Source organism: Danio rerio, chromosome 18 (genome assembly GCF_052040795.2).
Source record: "Danio rerio strain M-AB ecotype USA chromosome 18, GRCz13ab, whole genome shotgun sequence".
NCBI lineage: Eukaryota > Metazoa > Chordata > Actinopteri > Cypriniformes > Danionidae > Danio > Danio rerio.
Genome location: NC_141038.1, coordinates 28,508,729 through 28,536,657, shown reverse-complemented (window position 1 = coordinate 28,536,657; position 27,929 = coordinate 28,508,729). Strand labels below are relative to the sequence as shown.

The 27,929-nt window shown below is 35.2% G+C and overlaps 2 protein-coding genes and 1 long non-coding RNA gene across 10 annotated transcripts in view; 1 reads left to right on the top strand and 2 right to left on the bottom strand.

Moving 5' to 3' along the window:
• The window catches only part of pstpip1a (proline-serine-threonine phosphatase interacting protein 1a), a 33,007-nt gene extending 29,965 nt beyond the window's left edge, over nt 1-3,042 (top strand). Inside the window, exons 15-16 of one of the 6 annotated variants that reach the window (XR_015514419.1) lie at nt 910-2,049; nt 2,419-3,042. Coding sequence is in view for 2 of the 6 variants with exons in the window: in XM_087292557.1 (XP_087148683.1) it covers nt 910-1,041 (132 nt within the window). In the remaining 4 variants the exon portion in view is untranslated. 6 annotated transcript variants of the gene reach the window in all.
• On the bottom strand, nt 2,793-9,881 carry LOC147839758 (uncharacterized). The gene is made up of 2 exons (XR_015515051.1): nt 5,335-9,881; nt 2,793-4,009 (listed from the first exon to the last, which is right to left on the bottom strand). It is a non-coding gene; the product is annotated as an uncharacterized LOC147839758 (long non-coding RNA).
• Nucleotides 9,882-14,218: 4,337 nt separating this feature from the next.
• On the bottom strand, nt 14,219-27,568 carry tspan3a (tetraspanin 3a). Of its 3 annotated transcripts, none has more exon segments than NM_001025538.2 (7): nt 14,219-15,249; nt 17,307-17,390; nt 18,922-19,074; nt 19,175-19,276; nt 19,931-20,005; nt 23,386-23,577; nt 27,402-27,568. In NM_001025538.2, coding segments are annotated over 7 exon segments (762 nt in total). In that variant the 5' UTR covers nt 27,465-27,568; the 3' UTR covers nt 14,219-15,156.
• Between the last annotated feature and the right edge of the window lie 361 nt (nt 27,569-27,929).

Below are 27,929 nucleotides of genomic sequence, written 5' to 3'. Positions count from 1 at the left end.
TTTGCACCAAAAAAAACTTCATAATTTTCTCACTCAATTTTGTTTGTTCATGTTTGTTCATGTTCAAGTTTTCTTAACTTTTTTTTTGCATGTTTGAGCTTTCTCAGCAAGTGTAGATTGTCATGATACGTTACCTTTAATGTTTTACTGAAGTAAAAAAAAAAGATAGGCCAATAATAATAATAATAATAATAATAATAATAATAATAATAATAATAATAATAATAAAATACTTAAAACTAGGAAATTAACTGGAAATGTTCAACTTTGGGTGAACGATTCTTTAAAAGTTTGCCTGTTTATTTAAAAAATGTCTATTAGTAGTTACCTAAAAGCCAAAAATAATGTGTTTATAATGTTAGATCAGGGATTTGTAAATTCCCAAACAGTCTAAAAATCATATTATAATTTTTATTATTTTATCATTTATTCATTTAATTATTATTATTTATTTTATTTAATATTATCTTCATCTAATGAGACACAATCTTCAGTCGTGTATGATTCTATAATCTTAAAAAAAACAAAAGTTTGTTTTTAATGTACATGAGAGCTGTAAAGGTGTCAAAGTTTACCATGGTGCTGTAAAATGAATCTGCTGCAACTGATTAATATTATTAATATTAAATATTACAATTAAAATTATTCATATAATGTAAACACACCAGGGGTCGCAATCCAAAGGAAAAAAAAGTCAAAAGTATGTACCTAGTAAATACTGTTTTTATCTTCTGTAAGTTATGGATAAAACATGGTAATTCTAATAGTTTAATCAGGTTTATTTCATTTGTTTAAAACCACCTAGCGAGCCCACCCCCAACAATGTCCCCCACTATTAGAACCACTGTTGATGACGGTTTTGTTAATGTTTACACCATGTTTTGATGATTGTTTGCGTCGTGTTTGCAGGGCCCAGATGAGCTCTCCATCTCTGTTGGTGAAGTGCTGCTGGTGGTGGAGCAGGGTGGAGACGGATGGTGGACGGTGGAGAGAAATGGTCAGACTGGACTGGTGCCAGGTTCATACTTGGAAATAATATGAATCAACTCTCCATGTCCTTAAACGCCCCTCTAATAGCACAGCAATTAAACCCATTCCTATGACTCTTCATGTTTGCATACATCCAAGCCATCAAAAAACTATCAATAGAGTGAAATGCGTTATTTTGTATAATAAGAATATCAATATTGATGAAATAGAGATTTATATTTATGTGACAGATTATTTATTGTGAATAAAAAACATCAACAACAAAAGAATGTATAAAACTATAACTAGGCACTACGGAACTACCAGGATTACATTCATGTGAAAAGTCTAAACAGTGTACACTTCCTGAAAAAAAGTTTTGTCATCGATCCCAGTTGTAAGAGCAACAAATAATGACTTTTAGTTAATGATATGGAAAAGTAGCAGAAGGTAGATTTTTCAGATGAATCATCTGTTGAACTGCATCCTAATCATCACAAATACTGCAGAAGACCTATTAGAACCTGCATGGACCCAAGATTCTTACACAAATCAGTCAAGTTTGGTGAAGGAAAAATCTTGGTGTGGAGTTGCATGCAGTATGAGGGTGTGCAGGAGATCTGCAGAGTGGATGGCAACATCAACAGCCTGAGCTATCAAGACATTTGTGCTGCCCATTACTTTACAAACCACAGGACAGGGCAAATTCTTCAGCAGGATAGCGCTCCTTCTTATACTTCAGCCTTCACATCAAAGTTCCTGTATTCAAAGAAGTTCAGGGTGCTCTAGGATTGGCCAGCCCAGTCACCAGACTTGAACATTATTGAGCGTGTCTGAGGTAAGATGGAGGCAATTAAGATGAATCCAAAAAATCTTGATGAACTCTGGGAGTCTTGCAGGAATGCTTTCTTTGCCATTCCAGATGACTTGTTTGAGTCATTACAGAGATGTGTAGATGCCGTCGTCCAAGCTCATGGGAGTCATACACAATATTCATTCTTTTTCCACTGCACCTTTGGGCTCTATAAAGGGCAAAGCGCAGGGCGCAAAAGCAATTAGGGTGTGTTGGAATCCACTTTTGCTATTTTAAGGACGGAAAAATCCGCTTTGCGCCATGGCGCATGGTCTAAAAGGGTTGAGCTTATTTTCTTAATGACTTATGGGTGTGTTTTGAGAATAAACCAATCAGAGTCTCATCTCCCATTCCCTTTAAGAGTCAGTTGCGTCGTGCCATAGTGCACTTGCTATTGAAGTAGATAATGAGAAGGCCTTATCTCTCATTCTCGCGCAGTAGATGCACTGTTTAACTTGTTTTCTTTCTAGTGGAGCGCTAAGTGCGTCATGTAAATAGCAGACTGACTGTTAAAGAGAAGGGGAGATGAGACTCTGATTGATTTATTCTCAAAACACACCTATAACCCATTAAGAGAATAAGCTCAACCCTTTTAGACCATGCGCCACGACACAAAGCGGATTTTTCCGTCCCTATATTCTATACTGTAAATTATTTCTGTTTAGTGACAAGACTTTTGTCTTAGCAAAGTCAGACCTTACTCTCCTAATTAATTCATTAAAAGGCATGATCATATTTTATTTTGGTAAAATGTGCGTAATGTAGAGGCCTTTTCTATTCATGTAAGCCACTTCTGATACCAAATGATCAACTAGAAGTCCAGTTTAATCATTTGTTGTTTCTAAAACTTGAATAGGTGACAAGACTTATCAGGTAGTGTAGTGTACATATCTTTACAGAATTCAAAATGTCATATGTAGTTAGTTTCTTAAAGGTAAACAATGGGATAAATATGAGGTCATATATACAGTTTTTAAACATCATCCATAATAGTTTATTTACTTAATGACACAATTTTATTTTTGTTGTCAAATTCAATCAATTTGGTTTTAAGTTTTGAAAATCCACAGTCAGACATTTCAGCCAGTCATATATTTCTAAATAACATCTGTGGCTAAATCAAACTATTGATTTTTTGCTTAAGTGAGTGTTGATCACTTGAACATTATTATTTTTTAACTTGTGAAATGTGATGAACAATAAAGCTGGATAAAAGTAAAGCATGTTGCCTTTGTCTGAATGTAACTAGGGTAGTGGTTTGTGCATTGTGGGTGTCAGAGTTGATCTTTCCAAGAGCACTGAAAGGAGAAACTATCCCACCGTAACCCTTTAAAACTTTTAACAGACTGACCTTCTTTGTGCCCCTAAGTTTCGAGTTTCCAAAAGGCCAAGGAATCAGTCTGCGGACATAATAAAGCATTTCTTAGTACCATATCATTTTTTTTTTTTTTAGAAATGTGAAGGATATTTTAGGCACATAATGTACATTTTTTATAATCTGTCAATATCTGCTAGATAGTAGGAATCCTAAAATACAAGATGTATAACAGTTTTTAGCATTAGTGAATTTATTATATAAACTTTTGAGTACATGCTATCTATAGATGCTGTGCTATTTGATTAAAACACAGTGAAAACAATTATATTGTGCGTTTTATCAGCATTTATAATAAATTCATTTTTTAAAACATAATTTATTCTTGTGATATGAAGAAAGATTTTCCTCTTCATATGAGCTTCCAGAAATGTAAATGTTTTAAAAGTACACTGAAAAAATTGATTCAAAGATGATTCCTTGGATTTACTCAATTATTTTACTTAAGTGGTTGTAAATAATTTATTTGGGCTGAATTTAAACAAACAAATTAAGTTGAACGTTATCAAATTTAATTAGCTTGTTTAATTTCAACACAAATAAGTTGTTTGCAACAGTTCTGCATGCAACACTTTTTTCAGTGTATTTAAATGTTGAGAAAGATTTAAATGAGCTATCTGGAAGACCTCAAGTTTACAAAAGTGATCTAATGTGAAAATAAATGTATGCATGTAACATTATTGTTCAGTTTTTAAAATGTATAAAAGAATGAGTGAGGATATAAAATGCTCTTATAGTTTAAGGTAGGGCTGAACGGTTCTGGCTAAAATGAGAATCGTGATTTTTTTTCTTAAAATAAAGATCACGATTTTCTCACGATTCTGTAGCTGTATAATAAAGGTTAATATGAGTCAGGAGTTATTATTATTTTTTCTCAAACATATGGTAAAACAACAATTATAATATTATGAGTAGGTCTACAGACCGGTATTCCTGCTTCCATTCATGGCTAAGATTCCGGAAAAAGTCGTGTTCAATCAAGTCCTGGACTTTCTCACTTAAAACAACCTCATGGACAACAAGCAATCTGGCTTTAAGAAAGGCCACTCAACTGAGACTGCCCTGCTCTCGGCCGTGGAGGATCTCAGACTGGCTAAAGCAGACTCTAAATCATCAATCCTCATCTTGCTGGATTTGTCAGCTGCTTTTGACACTATAAACCTTGAGTCACTAGGTGTTGTAGGCAAGGTTATTCAGTGGTTCGGATCTTACCTCTCTAACAGGTCATTCAGGGTGTCTTGGAGAGGAGAGGTGTCCAACCTACAGCATCTAAACACTGGGGTACCACTAGGCTCTGTTCTTGGACCACTTCTCTTCTCCATCTACACAACATCGTTGGGATCAGTCATCCAGTAACATGGATTTTCCTACCACTGCTATGCTGATAATACCCAGCTATACCTCTCTTTTCACCCTGATGATCCCTCGGTTCTGGCTCGCATCTCAGCCTGCCTGTCAGACATTTCACACTGGATGAAAGATCATCATCTTCAGCTGAACCTCGCGAAAACGGAAATGCTTGAAGTTTCTGCCAACCCGACTCCACATCACAACTTTTCAATCCAGATCGACGGGGCAACCATTACTGCATCCAAAATGGTGAAAAGCCTTGGAGTATCGATTGATAACTAACTAAACTTCTCTGACCACATCTCTAGAACTGCTCGATCGTGCAGATTCACACTCTACATCATCAGAAAGATCCGACCCTTCCTATTTGAACATGCAGCTCAACTCCTTGTTCAAGCTCTTGTTCTTTCTAGACTGGACTATTGCAACTCTCTACTAGCCGGGCTCCCAGCTAACTCTATCAAACCTCTTCAGATGCTTCAGAATGCAGCAGCACGAATGGTCTTCAATAACCCTAAACGAGCACATGTCACTCCGCTACTCATCCGTTTGCACTTGCTGCCAGTTGCTGCTCGCATCAAATTCAAAGCTCTGATGTTTGCTTACAAAGTGATTTCTGGCTGCGCCCCTTCTTATCTGCTCTCACTTCTGCAGATTTATAGGCCCTCCAGATACTTGCGTTCTGTGAATGAACGTCGCCTCGTGGTTCCATCCCAAAGAGGGAAAAAAAACGCTTTCCCGAACGCTCGCGCTCAATCTGCCCAGTTTGTGGAATGAACTCCCTAACTGCATCAGAACGGCAGAGTCACTTGCTGTTTTCAAAAAGCGATTTAAAACTCAACTATTTAGTCTCCACTTTCCTTACTATTATGCAACTACCTTTCTGACTCTTCAACTAACTACACAAACAAAAAAACAACAACAAAAAAAATTACTAATGCTTTCCTTCTTAGACTTTACAGACCTAAAACTTGCCTACAGCACTTATTCATTGTTGCTCTTATAGTTGTGTAAACTGCTTCCTTGTCCTCATTTGTAAGTCGCTTTGGATAAAAGCGTCTGCTAATTGACTAAATGTAGGCTAGAGTAGTTATACTGACACTGTAAACATTTATTTTCATGCACAGCTGTGTGTTCGCTATGAAAGAAAAAAACACATCAAATGCTTTTCGCAATCATAACTCTAAAATATGATATGATATCTTAAATGATGTGCACGCTTTCGGTTTTATTTTCCCTGCAAACAATCACTCTGTGCCACAAACTGAATATTATTAACAACTTTATTACCTGTTATTCACAGCCTATGCAGGTTCTGTTCACTAAAGTAGACGCACGCGCATCTATCATTCAGTAGGGCGCGCGCCCGCCCTCTCTGTCTGTGGTCACAGCTCAGTCAGCAGCTCACATCACGTGTGATTTCCCGGCTGCAAATACAGCATTATATGAAGACAAAAATGACATTTTTATGTGAATTATACTTTATAAATACAGTATGTGACTCTTTTAACATCATTTGGAGGTGTCCATGTCGCTGGGCAATGTAAAACAATGAAAAGACTCGTGCAGCCTTTGCTTCTCCCCTGAACTTGAAAATATGATGGGCAGAATCGTAGAAATGCTGGATTAAGATCGTCTAGGGGGTCGAATCGAGATTGCAATCTTTTTTCAATTAATTGTGCAGCTCTAGTTTAAAGTAATAAAAACCTCTTTATCTCTTTTAGTAAGGCCAGCAGGGGGCGCTCAACCTGTAATCTGTGTGAGTCTTAACGCCCCAGACTCTGTACTGCTTAGTGAGTGCTGCCTTTCAGATGTGATGTTAAACCGAGGTCCTGCCTCTCTGTTGTCTCTGTTGGTCCTCTCCACCAATCAGCTGGTGTGTGGTGTGCGGTCTGGAGCAATCCGCTTGTTAAGTGTGACGTCACGCGTAGCGGCTTTCGGGTCCAAGCACTCTATTCAACTGAATGGGGAGATTCATGAAATACTAATAATAAACGTTTACAAAGCGATTAAATACTTTCGAAAGTCACGATCGCAATATATATGTCCATGCCGAATATCCGATGGCCAGAAAGTGATTCATTGTTTTTTAAATTGTTAAAGGTTTGGTATTTGTTACGCAGCAAGCCCAGAGATTGTTGTGTACTCTATGACTTTATGTAAAATTAACTTTAATGTGTGATAGGAATAAAAAGTGATCATAAATGAATGATTTCTCCACTCAAGTGAATGGCGGCTTGGACCCGGAAACAGTATTACATACGTCACAAACACGTCATCACTTAACAAGCGGATATGGCTGCCGTCACGTCATCCAGGTAGATGCTGCACACAGGTGGTAGATGAGATTCCCCTCTCAAAATGTGTAAAGCGCTTTGTAAATGTAAGGAATTATTAATATTAATGACAAAAGGATGAAACCTACACTCTAAGAAAAAAGGTACACAGTGGTACAAATAATGTTCCTTGAGGAACAGTTTTGAACCTTTGTAAAAGTTGTACCCTATGTGGTACAGACAAAACCTTATGATACTGTTCTGTACCTTTTATGGTACAACTAAAATGAAGGTACACAATTAAAAAAAGGTACATGAGTGTTGAACAAAGCATTTTTGACACTGTTAAGGTATTAAGCGTCTTGTCACTGTAGTGGTACCTTCATGTGTCACGTTTGTACATTTGATAAAGATACAAAATTGTATCTGAAAGTTTTAAAAACCAAAGGTACATTTTGGTTCCCCATGGTACAAAGCATGTCTTTAAAGGGACAAACAATATAACTCTGTTTCTTTGTCTTAAGGTTCAATTCTGTCCTGTAAAAAGGTGCTGCCCCAGTGACAAGGGTTTGTCAGAGAGCGTATATTGGTTTAAAGGACAGTGATTTCATAAGATTTAAAATGGCAATGAACTAATGTTTTCGGGCTGCACTGTTATTGTTAAATCGTTTTTAATGCGTCCTCAAATTATATTTGTTAGGAATATGCCTTAAAAGGTATTCTGATCAAATGTAAAAATAAATGTTACACCAAAAAACACTCAAACTGCAATCATTGTCTTCTGCAAGACAAACAAAATTTTTAATAAAACAGATTTGTTTTTAAAATAAAATATTTCTAATGCAAAAAACAAAAACAAAAAACAAACAAACAAACAAACAAACAAACAATAACATATTTGCAACAACAATTAATTGTAAGGTTAAATAGTGTTTAGTGTGTCGACACATGGCACAACCCCACAAAAAAAAAATAATTAAAATAAAACTATAAAAAGACTTCCAATAGACTTTATTATTTAATAGAAATCCAAACACAAGATGTTTTGGCTAAAAAAAGTTTAAAAACAGACATCTATACTTGGATGTCTTTTCCACACAAAATTGCTTGGTGGGATGTTATCATTCAGTTTTTAGATGTAATGTATTTTTTATTTAATGCCATGTCAGCAACCAAGGCTATTTTCATGACAGGGACATTTCAATAATAAATTCATTCATTCATTCATTTTCTTGTCGGCTTAGCCCCTTTATTAATCCGGGGTCGCCACAGCGGAATGAACCGCCAACTTATCCAGCAAGTTTTTACGCAGCGGATGCCCTTCCAGCCGCAACACATCTCTGGGAAACATCCACACACTCATACACTACGGACAATTTAGCCTACCCAATTCACCTGTACCGCATTTCTTTGGACTGTGGGGGAAACCGGAGCACCCGGAGGAAACCCACGCAAATGTGGGAAGAACATGCAACTGAGCCGAGGTTCGAACCAGCGACCCAGCGAGCTTCTTGCTGTGAGGCAACAGCACTACCTACTGTGCCACTGCTTTGCCTCTCAATAATAAATAAACAATTAAAAATCCAAAAACAAATGAATACATTAATTAAATAAGATTTTAAGAGCTAATACATGATAAAAGTTCAAACATTTTTTCCTGGTATCGCCTGTCGCTAAAAATGTCCTTTAGAGAGTTATTTTAATAAAAGAGCCTTCTGGAGTCATCAAAAGCAGGACAATTCAGTGGAATGTGGCAAGAGGAATTGTGCAGTACAAACATCGAGTAGGATCTTCACCTTTGAGCAAAAAGGGTTATTCTTGTATATCCAATACGACATCTGGTAAAAACCTTAATCAAATCTAGTTTCAAGAGTTCCCACTTAGATATGCTTGGCATTTAAAGCAGGTTTTGGATGCCGTCCCGGGAGAGAACCCTGAGCTCGGAGATATTTGAGCCCAGGGCTCCCGCCTGGTCAATATCAGGGGATTCGAGATCAAGTAGGTCTCGATAGCTCCCCTTTTAGAAAAAAGGGGGGGAAAGGAGGTGATGGGGTGGAAGAGGGGATTCTTCCAAAACGAAGATGGAGCAGTAAGGAGAAAATGATCCATTTATAGTGAGCTAGGATCACTCTGATTGGATTGTTACTGATTACGGATGAGTGGCCAGCAGTGCTCAATCATATCACGTGCGATTTCAAGTTGTATTTCATACAGTTTATTATTTTTCAATGCATTCCACTCCTCTTTCCACTTATTTAAAATGTAAACGGTGATGAAATGTCTCATCTCTAAAGGAGGAATTTGTTCAGCACTTGCTTCAAAGTGCAGCAGCAGTTTCAGAACATATGAGAAGCGATGTTGAAAACAACACCGTGCTTACACTTTATCAGGTTATCTAGTTTAAAGGTTTCACATTCCTCCTTTTTCACAGATCCCGTTTCACCTCCAGCAGGTTCTGTTTCCTTACAGTGTTTAACAGTAGAGAGGAAACCCTTATGACAGCCACATTAACTGCATTTTAGCAGTCTACTATTAATAACCTGCAAACGCTGTGCTGTGATTAATGGATCCAAGAACACAGCCATCTGACTTACCCCCTACTTTAGATAACGTGTGCTGGTATGTTGGTTAGCATGCACCACACAGTGAGCAGATGGACATACACACACACACACACTTCCCCCTCCCTGGGAAACCACTGAACTCTGACCCCGTCGTGCAATATCAAATGGTTGGGGCCTGACTGAAGAAACACCCCATGCTGTGTCTGAAAGCCTTTATGCATTATGGAAGAGCCGAGTTACAGCTATGAATAAAACTTCAAGATGTTACACAGTCATGTGAAAAAGTCAGGACACCCCAACATTCCTATTTTCCATATCAGGAGATAAACCAGCCTGATCTCACGAGGAAACGCAAGTATTTTAACCAAAAAGTTACGAATAGATGTGAGATTGCGTTGGATATACACATCTCATCCTTGGCAGGTCTTAAAATTTGGAAATGAAAACTTCAGTTAAACAACAGCATACAGTATTGACTAGTGGTGTAACGGATCGCACATCTCATGGTTTGGATCACGTATATATATATATATATATATATATATATATATATATATATATATATATATATATATATATATATATATATATATATATATATATATATATATATATATATATTAGAACATGTCAGGCTAAACAATTCAAATAAATCATAGACTTCACTGATTTCTTTACATCTTTGGATATCTTTCTTTAATTTAGGTATTAATGAAAGCCACTGCATTGTTCAGCTCTATAACATGCTTGGACGTTGGTTTTGAAGCAATTTGTTTTTTTCAGATGTTTGCTGAATCGTGGCCTTACCAATAACTTTTGATGTGAAGATACTGCTGCCCTAAAAAACTAAATAAAATAGTCCTAAAAAACTTAAATATACTGAAATATACTTTTTTTCAAACCGTGGTTACCAGTTGAAACCAGTTTTCATGCCATGCCTACAATAGAGCAATGAAAATAAAAAAAATAAAAAGTCAAATAAACAGTGCTTTATGATTTTCCGGAGAGTCAAACAGTGTTCTGCTGCAGAAACTGCAGTTATAGTGAAATTCTTCACTATAATTAATTCAGTAAAATTATTCTTCATTTAAGTTACAAATCTATTTTGTTCTCTTGAAACGCCTTTAAAACATGCATATGATAAAGTTTCACTCTGTTGAGCAGCTTTTAGCAACTTTGAAAAAGTGACTCAAATCAAAAAAGCAGTAGTGGCTGCAGGCTTACCAACACTTTCACACGGCACCCACTAGCAGAACAGAATCAGTATGCTTTCTTCAATGCCCATGTTTAAAAATTAGAGCTTTCACACCACACAAAGAAGCAGCCATCATTTCAGTGCAGTCAATTTTTGCAGCGTTGCTTACACTCAACTAAGGTGACAGTCATGGATAACGAGCAAAAACACATGTACTGTATGACAAAGTGTGAATTTTACTCAATTAGTGCATTAATATTTCCACTGATTTTTAAATAGTCAATCGGATTCTCATAATTAAGTATTCTCATGAACTTGAACTCAAGGAGTAAAAGGAAAAGAGGATTATCTGAATGGACCAATGGTATCTGGATGCAGCCTTTATAATGCAAGCTGAGACTGCATCACTCAGTGATGCAATGCACTTAATGGAGTGAGTGACGTCACTGTGATGGGTAGGGTTAGGGGTGGGGTTAGCTGAGCACATTAAAAAGCATTGGATGCAGCTTGGATTGAGCTTTATACAAAAATAGAGCACTTACAGACAAATATTTCAACATTTGAATCAGTGGCTGAAAAAATGTCCATGTGCGTTATGCTAAGTTCAGACCGCATGATTTTAGCCCTGATTTTGACTCACCGACAGGTTTTGTGAAATCGCTGACAAATGGCTGAAATTACAGGCAAATCGGTGCTCGTTCACATGAGTGACAATCACAGAGTGTGAACTATCAAGGACGCGATCTGAGAGAATAGCAGATGAGATGAGACGCCCGACTTGTATGGGTATCTGCAGGCCAGCGGGAGGTTGGGGGAGAAGTTAAAATTTCTCATTTTCAGTTCATTTGGACCCAAAAAATTAAGGAAAAACTTGTGTAAATTTGGCAGGAGCACATGTGTACGTTTGACATGACATCTGAGCAATACCACAACCGGGACGACAAGTAAAAAAAAAGTTGAGGAGAAATTGCTAATTCCCTTCAAACACCAGGTACACATATACACACACACACACACACCTATATACTGTATGTATGTGTGTATATATATATATATATATATATATATATATATATATATATATATATATATATATATATATATATATATATATTAGGGTTGTAACGGTATGAATTTTTTACGGTATGATAATCGTCTAAAACAATACCACGGTTTGACGGTTTCGCGGTATACGGTATGTTACAAATGTTACAAAATAATAGAACAGTGAAGCAAATTTGACTTTTTCCAAATAATATATTTTTAGTTACTATAAGCAACACCACTTACAATGAACAAATAAAAATAAGAAAATAATAAATAATGTGTCAAAGTCCAAATAAAGTCCAAATAAACATGGTGCAAATCCTCAGTAAAAAATAGATATAAATATTTACTATACTATAAATAGTTACATAACGAAACTAGATTCAATATGGAACATCCTTAGGTTTTATGTGCCAGCATGGATATGGTTGTCTATGGATTTGGATGTGGTTGTATGCAATGCAGACAAACAGTTGCATCTTCATTTACGTCTTTTGAAAACAGCAAAAGCAGCAGTTCGTCTTTGCTGTGTCACTGTTTTGTCATGTTTCTGTGCTGCTGTGCATGCAAAAGTACTTAGTATGAGAATTATTTCATGCAAAACTTTTTTTTGCGTTTTATTTAGTCGCGCATAAATGTATGCCTATCTCTCATTCCGTGTTGTTCAAAAAGCTTAGTCCACAAACAAAAGCGAAACCTATGCTTATTGGTTGTGATATAGCGAGTTTGAACCAATCTGGGCATGGAGGAGGGACAATGCATCAATGTATCATGTCTGATTTGTCCGGAGACACAGTGACGAGCGCTTCTTTGTCAAATCAGCGTTGTCAAATGTTGATGACGTAACCGCACTGATTCCGGAGCCTCTGAAAGTCCGCGAATGTTATGTGATACAGCACTGGAAAGCTGAGCTTCTCTTCTTTATGCCAATCTTTGAATTGTATGAATCGGATCAGCGGATCAAAAGTTATTAAACATTTAATAGCAATACTTATTTTTAGCCGCGGGCGGCTGTCTCGGTCTTTAAGGGTTAAAACCGTTGATATACAATTGTTCATGGTATGATAATCGTGCACGTTCAAATCGTGGTAAACCGTCATACCGGTATATTGTTACAACCCTAATATATATATATATATATATATATATATATATATATATATATATATATATATGTATGTGTGTGTGTGTGTGTGTGTGTGTGTATGCATATGTGTGTGTGTGTGTGTATATATATATATATATATATATATATATATATATTTGTCAGACACGATCTGAGTGATGATATAGAGATATATGGCGTGCTAAAAAGATATTTTGCGTGCTGGAGATGTCGGCGATTCAAATTATGTCGTGTGAAATGAGTTTTGACTGAAAATAACATCGGCGATCGCCTACAGCCAATGTGAGAGCAGCATTCACTTTGTGCACACCTGCAGGCCAGCGGGAGGTTGAGGGAGAAGTTAAAAGCGCTCATTTTCAGTTTATTTGGACCCAAGAAATTGAGTAAAAACTACTAGAAATTTGGCAGGAGCACACGTGTCTGTTTGTATTTCACACAGAAAGTTAAAAAAGAAAGTTGAGGAGAAATTGCTAATTCCCTTCAAACCCAGGTGATCAAACGTAAATTTTCTACCCCGTTAAATTTCTACCCCGTCTGCACTCAGCAATTGGCTGGAGTCAAGCATTTTTAATTAGGACCTCACTCCATTCAGCTCTTATGATGGCTGTTAGCCAAGGACGCCCGCAGTTGGCATTAAAAGCAGTGTGGTGTACGGTAAAAGTTAAGTTTTCTATTTTTGGATTTTGGCATCCTACCGCACAACACAACAAGTTTGCTTTTGCAACCGGTCTTTTTTGGCAACCAGTATGCACGTGACGTCATGTGTAACATAGGTTGGTAATTCCCCTATATGCGACTGCACAACAATCATAGTGATTCAAATATACAGTTGGAATCAGAATTATTACCCCCCCTTTGAATTTCTTTTAGTAATATTTCCCAAATGATGTTTGACAGAGCAAGGAAATTTTCACAGTATGTCTGATAATATTTTTTTTTCTGGAGAAAGTCTTATTTGTTTTATTTTAGCTAGAATAAAAGCAGTTTTTAATTTTTTATGAACCATTTTAAGGACAAAATTATTAGCCCCTTTAAGCTATTTTTTGCGAGTCTACAGAACAAACCAACACTATACAATAACTTGCCTAATATAGAAGCGTCTTGAAAAATATCTAGTCAAATATTTACTGTCATCATGGCAAAGATAAAATAAATTATTAAAACTATTATGTTTAGAAATGCGTTGAAAAAAATCTTCTCTCCGTTAAACAGAAATTGGGCAACAAAATAAACAGGTGGGCTAATAATTCAGGGGGCTAATAATTCTGAATTCATCTGTAAATGTTTGGTGGCCAAATCTTGTAAAATTTTTGAGGAGAAGGGGGCCCGCAAATGGCCCGTGGGCCGGCAGTTTGAGACCCCCGTTTTAAAGTAACTTTCCCCAACACTGGCCATGACATAGAGTAACTTGCATACTTACAAAAATTGATTCGCATCAATGAAGTAAAACAACATAACAGGTGTCAACTTATGAAACGTTTATTTTAAAGATTGAAATGACAAGCTTATTTCACCATTTTCCCCCTCCCTCTGTACATTCATTTTAAAATAATACACTGTTGACCCTGTTCTACATACCTACGTGTTATCCAAACTAACTATAGTTTACTAGACTAGTAATGTTCACACTGTAAGCAAAGGGGGAAAAAAAGAGGAGGAAAAGAATATAAGGATTGGGTGAATGGTAGGTAGTGCATGTAAAGCCGCCAGCCCTCCCTCCCCAAACCCGTTCGCACATAAACCAATGTGACCTTCATTTCAAAACAAACAGCCATACGACTGAACCCACAATGCCTTGCATGGTCAATCTAGATAAGTCTCTCACACTACCGCTGCGCCAGACTGGTGATGGGTGACATCTGAGAGACAGCCAATCCTCTTGTATCAAAGCATTTCAGCTGTTTCACCAGCTTTCTGTTTGTTAAGGTAATATAGAACTAAACCATACACATAGTGCAAAACTAACCAAATGAGGAAAGCATACATTCCACATATTATTCATACCATAACAGCATCTTCAACTCCATATAATAGAGGAAAAAAGTTAACGATTCAAGTTAAAGTCTTCTCAACAGGATTATAAACTCGCCATTTCGCAGTCTGGCTCGACGCCTTTGAGAGAGAGAAAAAACAAAGGTTTTAATTAAAACGCAGTCATTTTCAGTGACATATACTGAATAAATAAATAGGATGCGCTTCGTTTCACCCATCACCAGTGCATCGTGTGAGCAAACCCTGTGTAAGGTGTTTAGAAAGAGAGATAATTCGGGCATATCCAGTGTGCCACCTCACACCGACAGAACCCTGAGCCCAGTGTGTGTGTGTGTGTGTGTGTGTGTGTGTGTGTGTGTGTGTGTGTGTGTGTGTAATAGAGAAGAGAGTCTGTCTGCTGGGTGTTTTTTCATGCATACGTCCCTCCAGTCATCAGGAGCTCATAGGCCGGGTCTCGGCTTCTGCGGCACAGAACCACACAAGCACACAGCATTCCAAGCATCTGGGGGGAAATAAACAGCTAGTTAATACTCAATAATCTATATGGTTATAAGTAGATATTACAATATGTGAAAATGGCAGTTATAATATTCCCTCATCATAAATAATATGTTTACATATCTAATGTTCATTCATTTTCTTTTTGGCTTAGTCCCTTCATTAATCAGGGGTCGCCAACTTATCCAGCACATGTTTTATGCAGCAGATGCCCTTGCAGCCGCACCCAACACTGGGAAACCATATCTAATGCATAATATGCATTTCTATTTACATCAATAAATGATCAATTTAAAATATTTCAAATGCATTTTAATATCAGACAATAATGTTTAAAGGCATACATTATGTACGCAATCTTTTGCTGCTTGTTTGTAAGCTACTTATTCAAAATGAGTTGAAACAACATAATTCTTAGTTTATTGGGGGTAAACAACAATCCACTTAAACTTGTAAAAACAATTAGGTTAACTTCATTGATTTGTGTTGAGACAACATGAAGGAATTTTGATTGGGACCCAGCATATTTATACAGTGCACTAAAAATAAAAAGTGAATTTAGGTAGCCCACATTTGTACCATTAAAAGACATCATGAAAAATAAATTCAAATAAACTTTTTGCATATCAAATAATAAGTTTGTCTGAGGATAATAAAATGTTTGTGGAGTATCAAAGTACCATATTAAAATGCTTTTTAATATTGACAAAAAATAAAAAATAAAAAACATCTGCCACCACAGAAATGAACTAAAATGGAAAATAAGTAAAAATCCTTTAAAATGGTAAAATCTCAAAATATTAATATATTTAAGTATATTAAATCAAACTATGCAGATCTGGAGTCTCCTTTCAAAAACATTAAAAAAACTTACTTTTAAAATCAACTTTTAAACCCGCACAACAATCTTTTATTTGTGTGTTATAACTATTTTAAAATCATTTTCCAGAGTGAGATTCAACAGAGTAAACCGAGTTTAACGTACTTATTTTTAACAAAATATTTTCTATTTTATTCTTCTTCTGGGAGGAGAACGCTATTTCCTTAATAAAAACATTTTAATAAACAAAAATGATTATGGAATTCAATGGGTCCCAGAATTTTTCAAAATATCTTGTTTTTATGTTTAACAGAAGAAAGAAACTCAAATAGGTTTGGAACAAGTTAAGCGTGAGTAAACCATGACGGAGCTTTTATTTTTAGGTGAACTGTCCTTTCAATAAACATGTTTTTTTTGCTACAGAGCGAACCACAGTTGTCCAATGACTTGCCTAATTTATATATATAATTTATATATTCTTTATAAAAGAGCAACTTATCTGCAATGGCACCAAAACAACTTAAAATGTCAAATAACCATCAAGAACATCTGGTGCAGTTTAGGCAATTTCGCCAAGAACAACCTCACCTACTGCCCTGTTTCTCGCTCTGTTAATACGAGCAGACTGAGTCAGTCAGGGGCATGTGCTGGCCTTGCCAAGACTCATTTGCCTTTACGCCCCAGAGGGTATTTGGAGCAGTCTGAATGTCAAAGTCTGTGATTCAGCAAATGCAGATACACTGCATGAGCCAGAGCAATGGCAGACTGAGACAGCTGTTCTACAAGCTTGTCTGTCCACCAGAATATTCATTACTTAAAACACTCAATCTCATTGCATTAATATTATTACCTTTTTAATCAAACAAGACCTTTTCTAGCCCTCAATTTTTCGAAAGAAATGTTTAACAGAGCAAGAAAATTTTCTTTATCTTTTTTGATTGGCTAAAGAACAAACCACTGTTGTCCAATTACTTGTCTAATTAACCTAACTGAGCCTTTAAATTTCCGTTCAAGCGGGATATCTTGCAAGATAACTAGTAAAATATTATGTTCAGTCATCATGGCAAAGATAAAAGAAATGAGTTATTAGACATGATTTATTAATCATGCATAAAAACGGCTAAAAAGTCTTGGGAAATCACTTGGGAAAATGTTTTGTATATTCTATTGGAGATGGATTTCATTTTTATATATTAGGATAATTTGTTTAAAAAATGAATTAAATAAATGAATCAGCATACCTGAATTGCAGCAAATGTCAGGGCGGCCCAGATGACGTACATCATGATCTCTTTCAGTTTTTTCACCACCAGCTCCTCACATCCCTTAAAGATTCAACAAATACATTATTATAAAGTACATAATGACACACATATGCATTTATATATTTATAGAAACTTTAAAATACGTATTCATTTTAAAATTTACAAAATAATATATTTATACAATAAAACGAAAAACTGATATATATTATGCATATTGTTATGTATATTGTTAAAATATTATGTTATGTTAAATTTGATTGTCTCTATATTTATCAGTTAGTATGTGATTTGAGTCACTTTCTCAAAGTTACTACAATTTGCCAAACTAATGTTTATAATTGCTAAATTTCTTGCAAGGGCAGTACAAAAAAAAAACTAATATTTTATTTTCTGAGTTCTGATCATGTAAAGATGACAGGATTGTTTGTTCACAGAGAGAAATTAAAATACATGTTCAGAATGTTTGTAAACATTTGATTTTATTTCAAGCTAACTGATTAACTACCTTCAAGGCAGGCTAACCAGTAAACTATCATACATTATTTCACACCAATTTTTTTTTTACATTATTACTTGATCTCAAATACACACACATACAATTTTGACTAATCTAAACTTATTGTGGTGTTAAATTGAACACTTCTTTCACAACTCTTATCAAAACACTCAAATGTTAATGGTCAATACCCAAATTTTGTACCTTTAAAAGGTAGAGCTGACAAAATAAAAAAACAATAGAAAATATGCATGGCTATAATTATAGCCTATGTGAGAGTCAGGGGTAATATCACAGCTTTCCTAGTAAGTGTTATAGAGGAACTTGGATTAACCTGACAGATACATATATATATGGCATATTGTATATGTATCGACCTCCGTCCTGTGATGCACACATTCATATATACAAAGAGGGGTGAAAAAGTGTTTGCCCCCCTTACGGAGTTCTTACTTGTTTGCATCTTTATCACACTTCATTTCAGATCCTCAAACAAATTTAAGTACAAGTCATTTAACACAAGTATACACATCCTGCAGTTTTTTAAATTACGGTTTCTATTATTAAGAGACAAAAAATCCAAAACTACATGGCCCTGTGAGAAAAAGCGTTTGCCCCTGTTAAAACACAACTGAACTCTGGTTTATCTCACCTGAGTTCAATTTCTCTAGCCAAACTGAGACCTAATTACTGACACACCTGTTTGCAATTAAGACATCTCTTAAAAAAAGAGCTGCCTGAAAGTGAAGTAGACCAAAAGATCCTCAAAAGCTAGACATTATGCCAAGTTGTGTAGTCAAAATATATATGATGAGTTCAGAAGTGCCACCTGAAATTATCCACTCAAGTTAGCACTTTTCTTAGCCTCCTGTGTTTATGTACAGTTACTTTACTTTAAAGGGAATAAAAATAACATATATAAATTGATTAGATTGATTTAACGTTTGCTATAAAATTGATATTACTGAACCTACACACAATAGCCTGAGAAAAATTGTCATTTTTAAAGGAAAATTTCGGATGGCATTTAGAGGTTTTTTCACAAAAACCTTCACAAATAAAATCAGCCTTGACAAAGCAGCCGTTATTTCTTACCTCAGGATAAAGGTCTCCGGGGTGCAAGAGGGAGCCAGTGCAGTTGCTCACGTTAGGTTTGCAGCAGCTCAATGGCACGCTGTTGTTCTTGGACTCCTTAAACCAGCGCGTGTTCCTCCAGTCTGCGAAGTTGGTGATGCCGCAGCAATGGAGCTTTAGATCATAACAAAGATGTTTTAGTGATTTTAAAAAAAAAATTCCAAAATGATTCGCCTTAAAAACAGGATACTATAATGCTCTGAATGTCTCTCACCTGTCTTTGCACATAGTCAATAGCGCGGCTGGGAGCATCTGTGTTGGTGCCGTTATATTCATTATACACTTTCTGGATGGAATGATTGACCTCATCTTCTACCTAGAGTGATAGACAATATAGAGTTTTTACCAATTAAAGCAGTATCAAACAAGCTGGATTTACCGATTATTTAATGCAGCTCAGAGATGGAATGAATGTGTTTATGCTGCAGCTACAATAGCATAATCAATGCTACCAAATTTTTTTTATAAAATATTAAACTATTCATTCAACCAAATTGTACAAACGACTGATTCATTCAGGAGTCAAACAAAGTGACTATATGGATCACTCTCTCAACTGATGTGGACTCACTCAGATATGAAAAACCAATCTGTGTAGCTTTGAAATGTTCAAATGTTCTGTAGCATTATTTTGCCAGCAAAACCTCACATTTATTGTCTAAAATGTAATTAACTTATTATTTACATATAAAAAATTCATAAAGGGACATTTTTGCTCAATATTTTTGTGATATTTTAACTCCAATCTGTCATTAATTTCTAACCGTGACATTCAGCTTTCACTAAGTGTATTCTCCGTGTAGGAGGAGTGTCTTTGTCTAAGACAACACTGCTATAGACTGCATGCCTTGCTCACGATCGAACACACCTGAAATTGCTCAAAGGGTGAACAGGGCTTGCATATAAAACAAAAGACATGCAGGCAATCCTTTTTCAATAAACATTCACTTCCTTTATAGTCAGGACTTACCTTCGCTCTGTAAATATAGCCAAGAACCACTACCACCACCTCAGTAACAAATACCAGCATAAGAATGATGACAAACTGTGAAAGAAAGATACAAAGAAAATAGACTGTCAGAAAAACTAACATGAGTCACTGATGTCATTTTCAGCTTGAATCTATCAAATAACATGTCCTTCCAGAAAAAAAGGTATCATTCCTAATTTTATTTAACCCAGCTTTCCTATAGCTCAGATAATACAGCATGGCACTGACAACTCTAAGGACGTGGGTTCGATTCCCAGGGAAAGCAACTGATAAACTGTACAGTTGAAGTCATAATTATTAGCCATCCTGGATTATTAGCCCCCCCTGTTTATTTTTTCCCCAATTCCTGTTTAACAGAGAGAAGGTTTTTTCAACATATTTCTAAACATAATAGTTTTAATAACTAATTTCTAATAACTGATTTATTTTATCTTAGCCATGATGACAGTAAATAATATTTGACTAGATATTTTTCAAGACACTTCTATACAGCCTAAAGTGACATTTAAAGGCTTAACTAGATTTGTTAGGTTAACTAAGCAGGTTAGGGTAATTAGGCAAGTTATTGTGTAACGATGTTTTTTTCTGTAGACTATCTGAAACATATAGCTAAAAGGGCTAATAATTTTGACCTTAAAATACTTTTTTAAACATTAAAAACTGCTTTTATTCTAGCCGAATCAAACAAATAAGACTTTCTCCAGGAGAAAAAATATTATCAGACACACTGTGAAAATTTCCTACCTCTATTAAACATCATTTGGGAAATATTTAAAAACGAAAAAAAAGGGGGCTAATAATTCTAACTTCAACTGTATAAGGGTGATTCTAGATTTGCGAGAGCATTTTGCATCTCCAAGTTTTTCAAAATCTAAAATTTTAAATCAAACTGTTTTAAATAATAAGACGAATTATATCATGTTATCTCTAAAAATAATGTTTTTATGTGCATTTAGGGACATTTGGGCTCAAAAATATTAAAGACTTAGACTTCAACTATACAGCTTTTTGATTGTCTCTGCCTCCTGAATCATACATTCTGATTCAACTATTATGAAATAAGCTCTAGAAATTTTTCATCAGAATTTCATGAAAAATGATGTCTATACTTATATTTTGCTCAACTCTGCTATATTAGTTATAAAAGGCATAACAGTCTTTGAAGAACTGATGAAACTGAAATGAACGTGGTCCAAGTGATGTTAGTTTCTCTTGTGGGAAATTCTGGAAGGCATTGGGGCAGGTCATTATTTTTCTATCATTAGTTTGTACAAAATATTTAGGACGCAAATATTTTGTACAAAATGTATTATAATGGTCAACTCTGTTATTGTGATATTTTAGTTCCTTTATTATTCATTTTTTTAAAAAAACTATAGCATCATGGTGGAAAATGTCAACTTGGTTTAAAAAAATGTTAGAGGTTTAAAAAACAGTTAGTTACAGCACAATCAGATGCAAAATGCTTAAATGCGACCAAGAACATTATTTTACATTAATAATAGATTCAGTTTACTGTAAACTATACATGGCTGTTACTTGCAGTTCATTCCAGTTCAAAGAAAATGAATGGAAAATGCTTACAATGTAACTGCAATTCTGGTAAGAGTCATACATATATGCAGGTCTTGACATTAACACCCGCAAAATGCAGGTAAATTTCATCTGTGCCGTGTAAGGCAGGCACTTCCACTAGCCACTTTGGCTTGTTGGAAACTACAAATTAAAAAACAATTTTCTTAAAAGCAGGGTTCGACAACAAAGATGGCTCAATGTGTGCAAATGTGATCTCAGAATCGAGAAGCAACAGGACTGACAAAAATAACTGTTTGCGTGAGCAAAGGAAGCAGGTAAATACCGAATGAGAGGATGATAACTCATCCTCAGTTATCGTCCTCTCATTTAGTATTTGCTCCCGTTTCCATGCATGAAGCAACTGGTCCTGGAAACTCATCTGGTGTGATGGGTTCTCTTTGAAATAGACTGGACAAAAGGTAATGCTCTTGCACCCGCAGTCCACCTGCTTTAAGAGCTCCAGATTTTTAAAAAAATTTAATTTTTGTAAGCAGCAGTGGTCGGTGCCTTCACTTTAACCATTCTTTGAACAGATTATTAACAGGCCTAATATTAACATGATCCTTTCATTACTACACACGGTATGTTTTTCACCTGCTATCTTTTGCTTATAGTTATTTTTGTTAATATAGTTTAATTGTACTTTTTTTTTTTACAATAAAATTGCTTTAATAGGAGATAAACTCCCCATTTAGTTAACTGGTGATCTAAGACCTTTAGCCAGGACACAGACAATGCATTGTTTTAGAAACAAGACAATAATTATTTTTAAAATGTCAATTTGTTAAGTTAAAGCTTAAGTAAAAAATGCATGTTTACAGCTATATTTTGCTTGTTTGACACATTATTTAAAATTTATGGCTAAGAAATTAATATTTATTTTTAATGTGGTCAGACATAAATGTGAAATAAAAACTAACTGCAGTGTGACACTCTTTTGCTCATGCTCATTGAGCAAGCTCATACACAACACACAATAACATGAAAGGCATGTGGAAATAACACAAAAACTAAATCAAGTCATTTTAGCATGTCAAAGTCAAATTTATGTATAAAAAATCTATTTTCCCAACAACAAAATTGTGGGTAGTGAAAATGGCGAGTGGCTAGTAATGTTGGAAATCTACTAACCAAAGTGGCTGGTAATCAAAAATTTAACGTCAAGCCCTGCATATATAGTTAAAGTCAGAATTTTTTGTCCCCCTGAATTATTAGCCCCTCGTTTATTTTTTTCACCAGTTTCTGATTAACGGAGAAGATTTCTTCAACACATTTCGAAACATAATAGTTTTAATAACTCATTTGTAATAACTGAATTATTTGATCTTTGCCATAATGAAAGTAAATAATATTTGACAAGATATTTTTCAAGACACTTCTATACAGCTTAAAGTGACATTTAAAGGCTTGTCCAAGTTAATTAGGTTAAATAGGCAGGTTAGGGTAATTAGTCAAGTTATTGTATATTGATGGTTTGTTCTGTAGACTATCGAAAAAATTATTTTAAAAAAAATTTTAAATTGTTTAAGAAATTAAAAACTTCTTTTATTCTAGCTGAAATAAAACAAATAAGATTTTCTCCAGAAGAAAAAAAATATTATTAGACATTCTGTAAAAATTTCCTTGCTCTGTTAAACATCACTTGGGAAATAAAAAAATTATAAAATTCAAAGGGGGGCTAATAATTCTGACTTTAACAGTATGTATTGTTAATGTGAAACACTTTGGATATAGTCAAATACATAAGTGTTAATAGTGTTATATTTTTGTTGTGAGTAAATGATGAAAGATCTTTTTGTGAATGGTCCATATTGGAGAAACCCTAAAATGCAATGCTGGGACTTTAATAGTTCACTGACCGTGGCAAGTCCGCAGCGACTCTCTCGAATAGTAGCACAGCAACCGATGAGCCCAATAATAAACAGCAGCGCTCCAACTGCAATGATGACGACAGCTGGGATCAGGGTGTACACGTCCTCAAAGAAATGGTCATAGTCATCATATGTGATGAACACATATGCCCCGACATAGCACAGAATGCCAGCAGCAGCCTAAAAGAACAAAACACTGAGGGTTATAAACCATAAAAATGTTTTAATTGATTTAATGCAGTCATTCATGTACTTTTTTTGGAGTCAGATACTCCAAGTGACATGAAGAAAACTTCATGTCACTTTGACATTTGAATATTTGGAATGCAGACAAACCCACGTTGAAGGTCAACAAAGAAAAGAGCACAATCACCAGCTCATAAGGAAACGAGACAGGAAAACATAAATGCACAAATAACTAGTCTGCATCCTTAAAAGACTTCCAGGCATTTAGAAAACTGGTTTCAGAGGTTTTTAGTGGCATCTACACAACTGCATTCTAACTACTGTTTTTGAATGCATTTGCTGTTTATATAAAGAACAGTATTATTTAGGAGGCCAAATTTTTAAAAACTGTATTGTAATTTGTTATCAGGTGAGCATTAATGGTAAAGATTGAGTACTAGACAATCAAAACAACATTGAGGGAGTACAGAACTTGGGTGCATCTCAATATCCTTCCTCATTTCCTCGCTCCTCTATCATAAAAACTGATGGAGCTCATCTATATTGTAGTACATCTCAATTCTATAATTGCACCAAAAGGAGGTATGGATTGAGGAGAGAGGAGGTTTTCTGAGGAGCATTGAGGGAGGACACACAGGTGTACCCTTTGCGGAAGTGTTTTATAGACTAACGTGACAATGTAAATTCTCCTCCTCTTTCACATCTGCACCAATCAATGCTATCTACAGCAGAAAATACTAATAAATACATAAATGTGAATATAAAAATGTAGTAAATTAATGGATGTTTTCACAGTTCCTATAATTTTGATCTATAACATACTTTTTACATATAACAAAAAGCATTTAAAAGTTGTAATGAAATAAAACTTATTAACTTAATTATTTAATAACCTAAACAAAATTAAAACAATGTGGTGTTTTGTGAAGGTTGAAACTATTACAACTTACTATTACAGCCTCATAAAAGGCTGTTAACTCGACAATGTTTTCAGCCAAAAGTGGGAAACTTGTAGAAAGCAAGAGTTAACAAACACAACGATAGTAAAGTACATGTTCAATTGCTTGCTAACAATTCTTCACTCAATCATTTTCTTTTCAGCTTAGTCAATTTATTAATCAGGGGTCACTACAGCGGAATGAACCGCCAACTTATGCAGCAGGTTTTACACAGCAGATGCCCTTCTAGCTGCAACCCATCACTGGGAAACACCCATACACAGTCATTCACACACATACACTACGGTCAATTTAGCTTACCCAATTCACCTATAGCACATGTCTTTGGACTTGTGGAGGAAGCCGGAGCACCCGGAGGAAAACCAAATGAGCTGAGCTGAGGTTCGAACCAGCAACCTTCTTGCTGTGAGGGCACAGCACTACCTACTGCGCCACTGCATCGCATATTAAAGAACATTTTTATGGAACTATGTAAATGGGGATCATTTTGACAGCATTGTCATCTGTACAGAAAATTTTTAAGATAACAAAGGAAAAATCTCTATCCCATTTGCAAAGGTACATTGCACCCCTCTTTAAATCAATATAACACAGCTCTCAGGTTCTAAAACTAAACAGGGATATAATAAAGCAGCCTGATCCCTAAAAAAAGAATGGGATAGAGTCCTGCCATCTCTGTTTATCAGGTGGAGAGTTTGAACTTCATTCTGACACAGATTAAAGAGATTAATCAAATGCGCAAGGAAAAAAGCTGAAAGGAGGAGTCTGGTTTCTACAGCGCAATTCAACTCTTAAATTTAAAACATTACCTGTAGTGACCCAGTTCTGTCAAACCCAATTTGCACAAGATCACTGTATTAACTCTGAATTACCGTTTCATATGAAATGTGCAATATAAATAAACTGGGCTTGTTTATTTTTTTCACTTCTTTCTTCTTCTTACAATGGCTTCTCACTTGCAGGATTTTTTTTAAATAGAGGAGCTCTGCATTTAATAACACACAATATAACCTACACCTTCATTAACCTTTAAAAAAAAAACTAATTAAAAAATAGAGTAATGTTAACTTTTGAAAACTTCCTGACACTATACATGCCGTATACAGATTGTCTGTAGGGTGATTGAGAGGGTGATTGAAAGCGATTCCACTAATTTTAATTCATCAAACTATTGTTTAAACAAGTATTAATTGATCTAAAAAGTAGCTCAAGTTACATTTTTTAAAGCGAAACTCAAATATTATTTAATATTTTAAAGTAATGTGTTATCTTACTCGAAAAATAAAATTATTATGTAGCTCGTAACTTTATAAGCGGTCACTCTCAACTTTGGCCCAAAATCAAAATCTCCATTTTTTTAACATTTTCACTTGATTACAATTAATGAATAATTCTTTTATTTATAATTTGTTTTGACCACTCCGCATGGCCCACACTTGTCAACGCTAGCAAGCTGACTAATCACTGAGCTTGCGCTATACGCCGTTGTCTTTTTTTTTTAAGAGGTCAGTGTCAGCATCAGTCATGAGAGGGGTATGCGCAGGTTGGGCTCGACACAGAAATGTAAACAGAGCCGGGTCACGTAATTCCACACATTGTAGGACAAGTAATTGAAAAAATTTACCTGTAAAAATGAGATTGATCATAAGTTGGGAATGTCAATTTCGATTACTTTTCGATTAATTGCTCAGCCATAGCCCCAACACAGCACTACAGTCAGCTATTAATGCAGGACAGCAACAAGGATAAAGATGATAAGAACTGATAAATGGCTCAAACATTAAGACAAACAAACACTTTGTGACAACATATAGCTTAATGTGTTCAGTGGAATTTAGTTTGGGCGCAGTAGCAAACATTTCCACTAGATGAAATCTACTTTCCAAGTTTTTAAATGTTTGTATTTCACAAGCCAGATGGCAAGCTATTTATTTGGAGATTCACACCATTCTGACAAAAGGAAACATGACCAAAACAACTATTAGGAGTCAAAAATGTCTAAACAGCACTTGAGGTTTGTTTATCTATTTATTTGTACATCACCTTTAACACAAAACTTGTCAGTTTATTTAATATTAGCAGCAAGATATTAATACTGGTGTGTATCTGATTTGAACTCATCCTAAATAATATGATAATTAAATAAAAATCAACTTGATAAATTCCTACATTTCTTTTATATGACTACATTTAATGTTTAACTTGATTGAAAGATTGTTATAATTTCTAAAATAAAAAGTCAAAATGTATTATTTTGGAACAGAACAGTTGAAAAGATTTAGATATTTTTACGTTAGCTATATTAGATTAAATCATTTTGATTAATGCCATACTGTGAATTGTTTGCTAAAAAGACACACTTTTTACTGTTTTTAAGATGAAAACGTTATTATGATCCATTATAATGAACAGTTTCCTAAAGGTACTGCTTAAGGATGAACGCTTGTTTAAACTCTCAAAGAGTAATACACCCAGCTCATTTGTAGAAGCAAACAAAGAAAATGACTGGCCAGTTCAGAACTTAGCAAAGCATACTTAGCTAATAAAAAAACACCAATCTTACGCTGTCGTTGTTTATAAGGAATTAGGGAGTGTATATAATTCATTAAGACTTATGTGAAATATGTAAACAAACATCGCCAAACACTGCAAACGAGCATTTTCTTACGTAATTGCGGATACATAAAAATTACAATCAGCATTTAAAGCATTGTAAAAGAAAAGCTGATTTGAACAGACAGCAGAAATGCCTCAGTGATTTAAAGAAGTGTTTAATAATGCAGCTGCTCGACACCTGACTGTGTCCATCTGACAACACTGACGCACTCCTAAATTCAGCCACAAACACCCCAAACTTACCCAAAATATCAGGTTCAGGAACACCAGAACGGTCTTAGATGATGTAATCCCGCACTGACCCATCGTTAAAAGATGGAATAAAGCCGTTTAGGTTGCAAATGTAACAGAAAGGCTGCAGATTTATAAGATGGCTGTCCGTTTCCTGGCTGCCATAACACTCCACTGCTGTGTTTAAGAGGAACGGTTCCAGGAACAGCGCCACACAGCGAACAGAAATTCGACATTTTAAAAACATCTGCTAAAACCCATGGCTCAAACACATAAATGTGTTGGTTATTCTGTTAAGGTTGAAACAACACAGCTGGTTTTGTTATGTTTTTATTGATAGACTTTTACTACGCTGGTTAAACAACTGATATTATCTGACAGGTTGTTAGCCATTTTGAACAAGTTTTTTTGGTCACACCACTCACATTTTATTCTGAAAGTAGCAATTTTTCGTCAATTCTTGCTTTATAAATTCACATATGATTTCAAATACATGAAGCTCACAAGCAAAATTGTTAGAGGGATTTAACAAATGTCTTT